General features: G+C 40.2%; 1 protein-coding gene across 1 annotated transcript in view; it reads right to left on the bottom strand.

Annotated features, from left to right (window-relative positions):
- MYOM3 (myomesin 3) overlaps positions 1-12,667 on the bottom strand; it is a 57,607-nt gene extending 44,940 nt beyond the window's left edge. The window contains 6 exon segments of the mRNA XM_032228155.1: positions 1,394-1,485; positions 2,683-2,775; positions 7,561-7,718; positions 9,645-9,804; positions 11,837-11,911; positions 12,561-12,667. Of these exon segments, the coding sequence (XP_032084046.1) occupies positions 1,394-1,485; positions 2,683-2,775; positions 7,561-7,718; positions 9,645-9,804; positions 11,837-11,911; positions 12,561-12,667 (685 nt within the window).
- Between the last annotated feature and the right edge of the window lie 1,400 nt (positions 12,668-14,067).

The following is a 14,067-nucleotide window of genomic DNA, read 5'->3' as shown; positions in this document are numbered from 1 at the left end:
TCCTCCAGATAGAACACCAGGCCTCCCCCATAGCAAGGAATAGAATAGAAATAGAATAGAAGAGTTGGAAGGGACCTTGGAGGTCTTCTAGTCCAACACGCTGCTCAGGCAGGAAACCTACACCACTTCAGGCAAATGTTGATCCAACATCCCCTTGAAAACTTCCAGTGTTGGAGCATTCACAACTTCCGGAGGCAAGCTGTTCCACTGATTAATTGTTCTGTCAGGAAATTTCTCCTCAGTTCTAAGTTGCTTCTCTCCTTGATTAGTTTCCACCCATTGCTATTTGTCCTACCCTCAAGGTGCTTTGGAGAATAGTTTGACTCCTTTTTCTTTGTGGCAACTCCTGAGATTTTGGAACACTGCTATCATGTCTCCCCTAGTCCTTCTTTTCCAACATACCCAGTTCCTGCAACCATTTCTTATATGTTTAGTCTCCAGTCCCTAATCATCTTTGTGGCTCTTTCTGCACTATTTCTAGAGTCTCCACATCTTTTCTACATCATGGCGACCAAAACTGAATGCAGTATTCCAAGTGTGGCCTTACCAAGGCCTTATAAAGTGGCATTAACACTTATTGATCCTATCCCTCTGTTTATACAGCCTAGAACTGTGTTGGCCTTTTTGGCAGCTGCTGCACACTGCTGGCTGATATTTAAATGTTTGTCCACTAGGACTCCAAGATCCCTCTCACAGTTACTACTATTGAGGAAGGTACCATATACTGTACCTGTGCATTTGGTTTTTCTTGCCTAAATGTAGAGCCTTATTTTTTTTCACTGAATTTCATTTTGTTAGATAGGATTACTACAGGATCGAAAGGGATTTCTTCAACTGGATTTCATTCCCAGGCAGATTACTCACAGGAGCCAAGTAGCTTCAGGTTGCAAGGTAGAAAAGCCCATATTGAAATCAGGAGGAGTAAGTCTCCAAATAGCTAAGAATGCCAAACTTAATGGAAACCCAGTTCTAGCCTCCATCAAGCTTCTTTGGTTTGCTTTTCTTAGACCAAAACCAGATCGAGAACTCCTAGCCTGAAGAAACACCCTTGGCATAAAACTGATGGAAAACTGTAAAGAGGAGTGGATTGGCAATCGCCCTCAACCAGATGTTTTCCCTTTGTTGGGTTACTCTCCCTCCCACCACATCTAGCTAGGGGAGTGCTGGGAATCCTGTTCCAATATGCCTGAAGGAGGGGGAAAAATTGGCAATGTTTGGATAATGGATGAGTAATGGGAATTGGTCAGAAAACAATTTGGAAGACTTCTCGGGAGTTGAAGCACGCATCACTTGTACTGCAACAGTGCATCTGAGGGAGAAATAGGTTTCATGCAGAGAACATCTGACTTTGCAAGAATGTTTTTGCACTTGCCAAAGTCAAGTCGAGACTTACTCCTAACAAATACGGTTGCAAATGAGTTGGCTTCTCCATAAGAGTTCTTCACTTCCACACTATATTCAGCAGAATCATCCAAAGAGCATCTGAAAATAAAAGCAAATGATACTGTGAGATGCTCCCCTTGTTTCATATTTGACCAAAAGCAGTTTTTTTCCCAGCCAGAGTGTGCTGGCTGGGGAATTCTGGGAGTTGAAGTCCATTCTTAAACGTGCTAAAGTTGGGAAACACTGATCTATATGTTAAAAGCAAATGATATGGTGACGTTCTATCTCTTTTCTATCGATCTCAACTTCATTACATGGTTTGTGGATTTGATTTCTCTTCACCTGTTTCCACCTATCTCTCTCTTCACTTCTGCTCATAGAATTCATTTTTTTCAGGTCACATGGTGACTGGCTGTAAGTTGAAGACATATACTGGTCCAGTTTCTGCTTTTTTTCCAATATAAATGATGCTGCACTCCAGTGGTTAGATGGCCTAGTCATCAATATTTGAGCATAGATCTTTTTACCATTTACATTTCATTGTGTTTTAGTAATGTTAATATATATATTGCTAGTGTATGATGCCCCATATACTAGAACTGTGAGGGCAAACCTATGGCATGCATGTCCAAAGTGGCACACGAAGCCATGTAGCCTGGCATGCACGAACTTTCCTGTTGTCTTCTGGGTTTCTGGCACACATACGTGTGTGACAATCAGCTGTCATTTGCGTGTGCAACAGTGCTGAAAATCATTATGCACTTGCACACTGCCCAGCTGATCGTCAGGTATGCATGTGTCCAGAACCTGGAAGTTCGGCTTTTCCGGAGCACGATCCCTTCGCACACATGGCAATGCTGAAAACCGGCCTGCGCGCGCACCAGCCAGATGATTGTCAGGGGCGCATGCACGCTAGAACCTGGAAGTTCAGCTTTTGCAGAGTGCGGCCCCAATGAGTCTGCACACGTGCGTGCAATGTTTCCACGCAAACTTTTTGGCACTCAGTGCCAAAAAGGTTCACCATCACTGCACTAGAACTAAGTAATATTTTTTCATACATGGAAACATCAATTGATCCAGATAGTTTGTGCACAAAAGTTTAGAACTAACCAAGGTCAAAAGTAGTCAAACTTAGCAACTTGTAAAAATGCAGTTGACTATTGTTAGTGATCTGTGTTAATGTGGGATGTAACCACAACCTTATTTCCTGTTGCTTTCTTAACTTTGTGCCATCTCTTTTCTTTGTAAGTTCTTACAATCACCCTAAAAATTAATCCTATTTAGATTAATTGGTTACCTCTGATATCCAAGGTAAGCATTCCAAATTCATTCTTCATTTTGTATTTCCCTGCTGGAGCAACACGAGGGTCAATTCGAACACCATTTTTAAACCTGGCCAGGTGCAAAGGGAAGGAAAATGAAGATAGTTAAGGGATGTTTCTGGAAATGTTGAAAGTCCACCAAGATTTATCACATATATTCACTTTGAATTGTAAGATAGGCAGAGTCATTGACTAAGAAGGATGAATACAGAAATTGAATCAATGAATGAATGAACAAATGAATCAACACGCTGAAAACTATTTGAAATAAGAGTTTCAAATTTCATTAAAGCAGTTAAATTTTTCTCAGGCTCTGAAGAGTGGCAGTGTTCCCACAGCATGATGGGACTTATAATCCAGCACATTTGGAAGTCATCAGCTGGAAGAAAGATGTATATTAGTCATAGTGAGCTGAAAAGGTTATCAAAAATCAGTACAGAACTCTTATCCGTCTATTTATGGGGTCCTTGGTGCTCTCTGTTTTTCTTTCAGACATTTCATTACCAAACTAGGTAACATCATCAGTCTTCTCCTCCTCCTCCTCCTCCATCATCATCATCATCATCATCATCACATCATCATCACCATCACCATCACCATCACCATCACCATCACCATCACATCCACCACCACCACCACCACCACACCACCACCACCCACCACCAATTTATTATAGTTTTGGCATTAGTGGAAAAATCTTCCACTACCATTAAAAAAAAGGAGAATGTGATGTTGTGAAGAAGCCCCATAGAAAGCAAGTGAAAAAAGTTTGGTTGTTTTACAAAAACAGAAGTGCTTAAGAGCAAACACAGATTTCCAGAGAGAATATGTTTTGAGCTAAATCAACATTTCAACATTTCATTGCCCTAAGAAACTTTTTTCTTAAGCTAAATTAGTCCCTTAAGTAAGAACAAAGTGGCGAATTTAATCCCTATTGGACTGCCTTAGAAAGTTTTTTGCTCTTGCCTGTAACGATGTTTTGTGGATTGAAGTGATTGTTTCCTGTTTCTCTGCTTGAGGTGAAGGGACTGATCTTTTTCCTCTATTTCTTTTACTACTTTAATTTTTTGGCTTAAATTAAAACTTTTTTACTTTAATTCTCCTTCTACTTGTTATATTATATTAAAGTTACTATATTAAAGTTTAAAAAAATAGTTGAATCTGCCACTTGGAAGCCTAAGTCTGAAGTTTTTTTTGTTGTAACAATGTATCCTTTGTTCACTCCTATTTGACTACACTGACTTTGCAACAGAAGGGTTTGGAACTTGTTTTTAAAACCTGATAAAGACACAAGGTCACAAATAATGTACCGCTGGTGCTTGTGGAAAATATTTTGGCAAGAGTTGGAAAAGGAAAGAAAAAGATAAGAACCCTTCTTTTTTGAAAACCATAAAAGAACTTCTGCTTAAGATTTAAAATAAAAAGATAAAAAAATTGACAGGCTAGAGTGGCAGAAATTACAAATTCCTCCTTTTCTTTTTCTTTATATTTCTTTTATTCTAAAAATGGATCAATACTCAGATGAAGAAAACTTGATAATTCAAAACATTTTGGCTGGACTTCAAAACATCTTAGGACTTGAGAGATTTGATAAGAAAACAGACAGGCTGTGTGGTATCACAAAAAAATGATGGGGTTGGAGCCCCAGAAATTAAAGAAGCGAATGAAAATATAGAAAACAAAGATAAGAAGTTATATATTATTAATGGAGTAACATGAATGAAGGTGGAAAGAAGGGAGCTGGAAAAGTGACTTTGATAATTTGGTGCTTCACCCCAAACCCCAAGATGCAGGAGAAAAAGAAAGAGCAAAAAAGATGGAGTTAATAAGACAAATCTATCCAGAAATAAACCTGACAACCAAAGTTAAGCTTACATTAATAACAACTCAAGGGCAATGAAACTACATGAGAGATCTTTTAAGCTACAAAGTGCGGAGAGAAGTCTTAAATCCTGGAAAGGTCCTGAAAAGAGAATTGACACAACAGCTGGCGAGAGAGAAAAGACCATTTGTTACTGGAAAGACACTGATTAATAATGCTAGTTGATGAAAAAAAGCTAGTTAATTATTGATGATTAATAAGTAGAGATTTTAGTACTTTATAGACTGTTATAGATTATTATTGAATGTTTATTCGTTAACATATAATTTACTATGATACCAATAGTAAAATGATAACCTTAGTTAGGATAAATAACCGGGCCATAAATTGTAATTTGAGATCTGGCGAAAAATGTACAAATCTTACAAATTTTTGTTAGATCTTGTTATGAAGATATAAATAATTTGAGTCAAAAGAGAAGAGATGTGATACACATAAGGAAATGCTAATGTATGCTTTTGGTGATTATTAAGTAGAAATATTAACATCTCTTAGATTGTCTTAGATGTTTAATGTTTATTTTCTTAGCACGTAATTAACTAATTTGGGATTGAGGGAAAAGACCTATAAATCTTACTAATAAATCATTGGTTAAAGATGGCTATAAAGGTATAATCTTGTGTGGGCCTGGAGAGGAGAGGTGAGATAAACAGTAAATAATTTTGGTCAACTACAATAATAACAAAGAAATGTTAATGGATAATGTTTAATGATACATACAGGTGTGCTATGAGGCGGGATGCTTTGATATCTTACTTAACTGCATTTGTTTCAGAATATGTCATAAAGGTGTAATGTTATTGGAGATTTATTGCAATTGCAAATGAATGCCAGTAGGTGATTGGTCTTTAAATATAAATGATTCTAGATAAAAACATGGTAATTAAATGAGAATTGTGGTACAGGGATAGTAAAATACATAATTTTTTTTCTTGACTTAAAATGTACAATTCAATTTGAATGAAGTATATGTAAGGATTGTGGAAGAAACGCACGGAATATATTTGTAACAATCGATACACTTTCTACAAGATGTAACGAAATGATTCTTTTTTGTGTGTTTTTGTTTAATTAAAACAATAAAAAAAAAACTAAAAAAAAAACCCATCTCAAGCCAGATCGGACAATTTCTGAGCAGATGCATTCTTTAAATATCCTTCTGGAATTTGGGCAATGCATTTAACATTTTCCAACTGTAAACCCTTTCACCTGTGTGGGAGGAAGCTGTGTTAATTTCATTCGCAACAGAGCTGAAAAAAATCTAAGCAAGCCAGCAAACAAAACAGAGGATCAGTTAGAATGAAATCAGTTCTTCCTGTATCCTCAACAAGGCATAACATGTCCTACTAATTCTAGGGAATAAGCAATAGTCCTTGCACATTTAAATGCTTGGGAAAAATAAATCTGCACCTGCATAAATGTTCTCCTTCTTGCTAGTTTTCTGTGAACAAGATCAAATATTTAACCATGTCCACTTTCTAAGCCCAAAAGGTACAATCTTGAAAAGTCAAGTGACTTTTTCAGAACATGAGAATAACTGAGTTGGAAGGGCCTTAGAGGTCTCTAGTCCAACCCTCTGCTCAAGCAGGAGATACCAGGGGTGGGATTCAAACTTTTTTACTACCGGTTCTTTGGGCATGGCTTGATGGGCGTGGCATGGCTTGATGGGTGTGGCTTGGTGGACATGACAGGGGAAGGATACTGCAAAATCCCCATTTCCTCCTTATCAGCTGGGACTCGGGAAGCAGAGAATAGATGGGGGTGGGGCCAGTCAAAGGTGGTGTTTACTGGGTCTCTGAACTACGTGAAATTTCCATTACCAGTTCTCCAGAACTGGTCAGAACCTGCTGAATACCACGTCTGTACCATACCCTTTCAGGCAAATGGCTATTCAATAAATGAGAGTATTTGTAGTTCAATTGAAACTCTGGTTAAAGCTGTCTATATTTTTCACACCATATCGACAGATTTAATCAGAGTTTCGGCTGGGAAAATGTGAGCATCCTAGTCCAAGCCAAGTCCAACAATGCCAGGGAACTTTTAGAAACCTGGCAATCTGACACATCAGCCATCAATAGACACATAGACATTAATAACATCTATAGGCTATGCAAAAGAGACAATCAAGCAGCCGAAAGAGAACAACAAAAAAAAGACTCCACACTTCTCCACCAGTAATCAGCACTTAGATCACGAAGATTAACTCCAAGGTTAACATCAAACCAACAATCAAGTGAACAATACCCCAATCAAGAAACCTCCAAAGAAGCCAACAGTAAACAGCCCTAACCAAAAAATCTCTAAGACCCCACCCCTCTACATACCAAACACTCACAGGCAAAGCCACTAGAAACAGGGGTGTCAAATTCATGAGCCTGGATCCAGCTCATGAGATACTTAGATCTACCCTGCGGGGCCACCCTGGAAACAGTGAAGGACTGGTCCGCAATGCTTTCGCCAGGGAAAACAGGCTCCGAGCCATTTTCTGCTGCCATAGCTTCCTGCAATCATCTGCCAGTGAAAACAAAGCTTAATTTTCATTGCAGAGGGTTGCAGGAGGCTGTGGCAGCTGAAAACAGAGCTCAGGAGCATGTTTTTGCTGGCAGAAGCACTGCGGGTCACCACAGGCATCCCCCAACATGAGTGATGTCAAGCTGGCCATGCCCCCCCCCCAGGTCAAACAAAACCCTGATGCGGCCCTCAATGAAATCGAGCTTGACCCCTGCACTAGAATATAAACTGACAGTAAACTGCACTCCTTACTAGCACTGGTGATGTTACCTAGTTTGGGTAATGAAACGTCTGCAAGAAAACAAGCAAACTCAAAGAGGCTCAAGGCCCCCCTTAAAATAGCTATTCAACCTCTTCTTAAAAATTTCCAGCAATGGAAGAGCCACCTTTCAGAGGGACAATGAGTTCTTCTTTCATAGTTTCAGAGAGAGGATGCCAACATTTTCTTCCTGACCCACTTACCAGGTGACCCTTGGCTGAGGGTTAGCCAGAACAGTGCATTCCAACGTGACGCTCATCCTCTCCCAGACCGTGTGAGCTCGCAGGGGGATCCAAAACATGGGTGCCCGGCAGGACAACAGCTCCATCACCTCCTTTTCCAGTAGTGCCTTTGCTTCAGCCTTGGATGAGAGAATGCAATGGTTTTATAACTTTTTATCTTACTGTTCTATAAATACCTTCGCAGACGTGGGACAGGGAACTATTAGTACTCTCTGGCTGTTAATATTAAAATAACACTTCCATTTAGATGAGTTAAATTGCCCAGGATGTCACCTGGATAGTTCCATTTATTTTTCATGTAACAATATGGAACTGCTCTACCACTGCCATCTTTGGGAATTTTCAAATTTTTACTTCTTCAGTGCAGGACATAATCTGATATTTCTTGGGTGTCTTCCATCTAAATAACAACAGTGTCCCACTGCTTAGTTTTTCACAGATCAGCCAGGTTAGTCGAGTACTACACTAACAATTACTACCTAGACTTTTAGGAACAAAAAGTCTCTCTTTAGCATTTGGACTGTTACAGTGGTACAGAGGCTGCCATCAAAACAAATAAACTGGTGCTTTCTGTCCCTGATGCAACTTTTCCAAAGAAAGGAAGAAAAGGATGGTATTGAATGTCACACATTATTCAATGTCACATGTCATGATAAGGTAAAGGTTCCCCCGCACAAGCGTGCTAGTCGTTCCCAACTCTAGGGGGCATTGTTCATCTCTGTTTCAAAGCCAAAGAGCCAGTGCTATCTGAAGACGTCTCCATGGTCATATGGCTGGCATGACTAAATGCTGAATGCGCACGGAACGATGTTACCTTCCCACCAAAGGTGGTTCCTATTTTTCCACTTGCATTTTTTACGTGCTTTCGAACTTCTAGGTTGGCAGAAGCTGGGACAAGTAATGGGAGCTCACCCTGCTATGCGGCTCTAGGGATTCAAACCGCTGAACTGAAGGGTATTAGAAGGGCCACAAGGAAAAGGGGGGGAACTTATTTACCAAAGCAACTGTAGGCAGCACAAGAAACCATGGATGAAGACTAATCAAGGAGAGAAGTAATCTAGAACGAAGGAGAAAATTCTTAACAGTGAGAATAACTAACCGGTGGAACAAACTGTCTTTGGAAGTTGTGGGTGCCCATCACTGGAGGCTTTTAAGAAGAGACTGGAAAGCCATTTATCAGAAATAGTATAGGTCTCCTGTGAGAGCATGGGGTTGGACTAGATAATCTCCAAGGTCTCTTCCAAATGATATGTCAACAGTGCTGGCAACATTAAAAAGGAACATATGCTGGGTGTTTACACTTGCAAAGTTTCCTCTGGAGAAATATATGTATCAAGGAAGAACATAATGGTAAATACCCCAAAGGTGTTTTTTTTCTCTCCAAAAAGGCAACTGAACTTTCTTGGTTTTTTTCCCTTGAAAACATTTTGCTTCTCATCCAAGAACATTCAGAACTGAAGAAGCTTCTGTCATTAAATGAACAGTCATAAATAGAGGACTACCTGTACTCAAACAGTTTCATAATTGGGTTCCTTGGTAATCTCTGAGCTTGGCTGTTTTCTTGCAGACGTTTCATTATGTCACCAGATAACAACATCAGTGCACTGACAAGGATACCCAGTTGGGCAATGAAACATCTGCAGGGAAAGCCACCAAGTTCAGAGTCCATCAAGGACCTACCCCACAGTTCAAACCTAAACTACAAATATTTTCTTCTATTTCTTACGTAGTTCCTTGGACCCGAAAGCTAAATTATACTCCGCAGATCGTATTTCAATCCATCTCCTTCCAGGCGCCCTTCAAAACCCCCAATATTATGGAGTTTGGAACAGATTTCATTATTGGTATAAGACAAGGTGAGAAGACTGGACCAACTGTAAATAATGTGATTGGATCGAAGGATAGATAATGTATTAAGTAGGCTGACAGTTAATGGATGAGATTATGTGTATATACTGTGATTGTATGGCCATAACGGCTTCGCTGTGCTGCACTATTTTAAATGCAAAAACAAAAATATATTTTTAAAAAACCCTATTTCTTACCTTCCTCCGAAGGGCCATCCTGTCAGCCTTCACCCGCAAGAACCGGCAGTGTCTGATGACGTCCTTCTCTAGCTTTTCCATGTCATTCCCAAAACGAATTCTCTTCTTTCCCCTCTCCTCCAAGTTTAGTTCAGTGGCCTCCCATCTCATCCTGGTTTCCCTGAGGAAGATAATCACGAATTGAAAAGTCCAGTTTTTCAGGTTCAGAAATAGACCTCACGTTAACCCGAATCTTCTCTTTTGATCCTTTTTTTTTTAATTCTGGCTCCAGAGAAGGTGAATAATCAAATCTCACCCACGCATATCTGTATTTTTATGATGCATTTTCTACTAATAATTTATGGTTATTCCCTGAATAATTGCACCGTATGACATATGAAGATAAATGGAAATGGCTAATATGGAAATATACATGCTAGAATTACAGATACATGTCAGTATTTGTACAAATACTAAGGCAATTACTTTGTTAGATGTCTATTTATTATTGTTTTTAAAAATAACAGTGTTGATGTTGTGGATATAGGGAGTTCTTAACCTACAATCAGAACTTGAGCCCAAGATTTCTGTTGCTAAGTGAATTTTGAGGCATTCTATGACCTTTCCTGCCACAGTTGTTAAGTGAAACGCTGCAGTTATTAAGTTAGTAACACGGTTGTTAAGTGAATCTGGCTTCCCCCATTGACTTTGCTTGTCAGAAGGTTGCAAAAGTTGATCACATGACTCTGTCATAAATACATGCAGGTTGCCAAGTAGCCGAATTTTGATCATGTGACCACGGGTCTGCTGCAATGGTCATAAGTATGGAAAAGCATTCTGTTCTGACCTATGATTCCTTAACATGCATGAAGCAGAGTCTTGGTCCCGGCAAAACCTCTTTTATTTACACAACTGTGAATTCCTTTCATTCACAGTCAGCAAGGCTTGGCAAACAGTCTTTCAGAGGAACGTTTATCTACACCAGTGGTGGGTTTCAAAATTTTTTAGAACCTTTTCTGTAGGTATCGCCTGCCTTGTGAGAGTGGCTTGCCGGCCATGTGACTGGGTGGATATGGCCAACTTGTAAAATGTGGTGGAACTCACTTAACAACGCTCTTGCTTAGCAACCACAATGTTGGCTCAGAAACTCTGGCATTTGAAGCACACAAGTCTTAAAGCGGTCAAGTTACAAGACCCTTGCACCCCTAACCCTTTAGAAAAAAAAAACAGGGGTGTTCAAACTTGACAGCTTTAAGACTTGTGGACTTCAACTCCCAGAATTCCTCCTCTCGCTCTTCATCTTGATTATGTGCGGATGGGCGGGGGGAGGGAGCTGGAACCAGTTCTAAATGGTACTGTAGATTTGTGGAACCTCTTCTATAGAAGAGTTAGAACTGGCAGGAACCCACCCTTGTTCTACACGCACCTTATCTCATTTGGAGAGCTGCCAGATAACTAACACAGGGCAAGACAACATTTGGCACAGAGTCTCTTATAGTAACGAACAGAACTTTCCACTCTTGAAATGACCAAATGAATGAATTGTTTCCTGCAAAAGCCCACTCCCCATTCACTCCTCTTTTATTTCCTATGGGAGGGGCCAATCACCTCCAAGGTATGGCTTTACTCCCAAGTCGACCCTGCTTTCTTAGTTGTTCTTGTCTTCTGGCAGCTATGCGCATGCGCACACTGGGAACAGGCTCCAGCTGTTCCTCTGCCTCACTGCTGTCTAGCTCCCTCTGTGCTTCTGACGCAGAGCCCTCGTCTGAGCTTTCCTCAGCCTCCAGGACTGGCCCCTGTCCCTCCCCAACCTCCTCACTGTCTGACTCTGCTGCCAGTTTCGCTGCCTGCCGGTGGGCACAACACAATCATAGGTCACTTTTTCCAATGCTATTGTAACTTTGAATATTCACTACATGAATGGTTGCAAATTGAGGACTATCTGCATAAAGTTTTTCTCTGGCTGCGGATGTGGCCTTCAGAGAAATCTAGAGGTTGTCATCAAAATATAATAATATAATGTAATGTAAAATGTAATGTAATGTTATAATATAATATAATATAATATAATAATATAAAATAACATAATAATATAATATATAACATAACATAATGTAATATAATATACATCAATGCAGAATACAATGTTAACTATATTTATCGAGTAGGCTTGGCACAGAAAAAAATTCCTTCCAGTAAATCATTGGACATACCAAGATACTTCACTTGTCAGCGCAAGAGCAGATGCGATGGTCCTATCCAGAGAAGTAAAGCTTTCTTCTTCTTCACTGTCCAAGAAAGTTGAGATGGAACAAAAAAAAAAAAGAATATTTGGAAACATAAACATTTGTTATGAAAGAACAGGCAATGATAAAAATGTTTCATAAATAAAATATTCTGTCTGGGGAGCTTGTGCATAAATAATGGAGACTGTTATTAAGATGTACTAGATGAATTTGTACAATATGTTGAGTTTGATTATGATTAAGTTTTGGTAGCTTCCTGTGCTGTGGGAACTCAACCCACTGAATATATCCATTTTCAGCGTATAGTACATTAAAGCCTAACCTGTCCAAATTAGCTGAGTTTACAGAATAGGGAAGCTTTCACAGAAACTAATCAAGTTGAGCTGGTTGTGAGAACATGGCCACTAGATTTTAAATGGGTCATACACAGAGGTGGGATTCACTTACCTTCCCTACCGGTTTGCAAATGTGAGTGCAAGTGCACCTCGTCTGCGCATGTGCACCACCTTCTGCACATGCGCAGTGCTCACACATAATGTTGGGGCAGGTGGGCGGAGCCTCCTGCAGCCGCTGCTACTAGTTTGCCCATACCGGAGAGAACCAGCTGAATGCCACCTCTGGTCATACAAGATATGTCTGAGACCCCTTCTCTCAACCTGGATTCTGTTACTTTCTTAATTCCTCAACTCACCTTGTCTTGAATTTGGACTTTCTTGTCTGTGAAGTCATTTGCAAATCGTGGTGTCTCTCTGCCTTCTGTTCCTCTTCTCTGTGGTGGTAAAAGGTGTGGGTAGCCATGATGGAGATTAGAGGATTTCTGTCTGCCAGAAAGCATCAAGAGTCCAGAGTCACCTTGTAGGGGAGATGGGGAGGATAGATATTAATGAATTACATAAATAACTAAATTGCTCAATAAAATTGAAAAAGAAATGAAGGGAAGGAAGGAATCAAATTCTTTTTGTTTCTTTTTACAACCTTGTAATTCCTTTTATCGGAGTGGGGTTGGGGTGAGATTGGAGCTGAGCGTTTACTGGCCAGATGCCCTTCCTGATGCCTTTGGAATCTGCAGCAGATATTTTCTCTTTGTGCCCTGACAGAGAAACATCTCTCGTTGCCTAGGATTGAACAGCAGATCAGGGCACAAAGAGAAAATATCTGCTGCGAACTCCACATAGGCATCAGGAAGAGCATCTGGCCAGTAAATGCTCAGCTCCATCATTCATCCTGAGAATAGAAGGAACCAAATAAAGTGCATGAAACTCTTCATAGGTTTAACATGTACAATACATTTAATTCCAGCCTTCAAAAAAACAAAAAACAAAAACAAAACAGGAAACCAGCTCAAAATTCCCCTAAGAATCAAGGCTCAACCTCCGCATTCTTTTGAAGCCTAAGAAAATAATTTTCATTTTCGATACCAAGGTCATTTCCTTGGTATTTTCACATATTTGGGCAGGGGAAAAGTCTGTTTTCATTCACAAGAATACACACACACACACACACACACAAACAAACACACACAAACACACAAGTTTTTTCATCTCTAAACACAAGATCCAAATCAGGACAATATTAATAATAATAGAACACCTAGACCTGGGAAAGAAAAGGTTAAGGAGTGATTATTTGTGGTCATGTCAATGTTTGAAAACTTTCAGAAGCCTGACGACTGGGAGAGGTACAAAAATGGGATTAGGTCAGTTGCTTTCTTAAAGATAGAAAGAGGGAGAGAAACAATGCAGCTCCTCTTGGCCGATGTCCATTTCGGGCTGTTGGCTGCCAAAGGCAACCTACAATGCCATCCACTCCACCAGCCCTCACCCCCACCCCTGGGATCAGGCTCCATTTAGACACAGCTGAAATGCTTGGGGGATTCAATGCATGTGGCCTTCTAAAGCACATTCATCCACCCTGCCAAAGAATTTTAGGAACCAGTAGCTCCCGATGGCTGGGGACAAATGCAGTGTTCAAACATAGTGCAAAGTTAGGTGACCATCTCTGGTGGCAAATGCCAGGGCGGGGGAAGAGAAGGGAAGGCCTCTGACTGTTCTTCAAGAACATCCCGGTTGTTGGGAGACAGCTGGAGAGGTCACATCACCTGCCCTGGTCTCCTAATTCAACCTGGGATTTGAGAACTAGACAAGGAGGCCGTTCACACCTCCTCCCATGGACTCTCTCTAGAACAGAGGAGTAATTTC

Source organism: Thamnophis elegans, chromosome 12 (genome assembly GCF_009769535.1).
Source record: "Thamnophis elegans isolate rThaEle1 chromosome 12, rThaEle1.pri, whole genome shotgun sequence".
NCBI lineage: Eukaryota > Metazoa > Chordata > Lepidosauria > Squamata > Colubridae > Thamnophis > Thamnophis elegans.
Note: the sequence above shows the minus strand (reverse complement) of the source record. Positions and strands in the feature narration are given on the sequence as shown.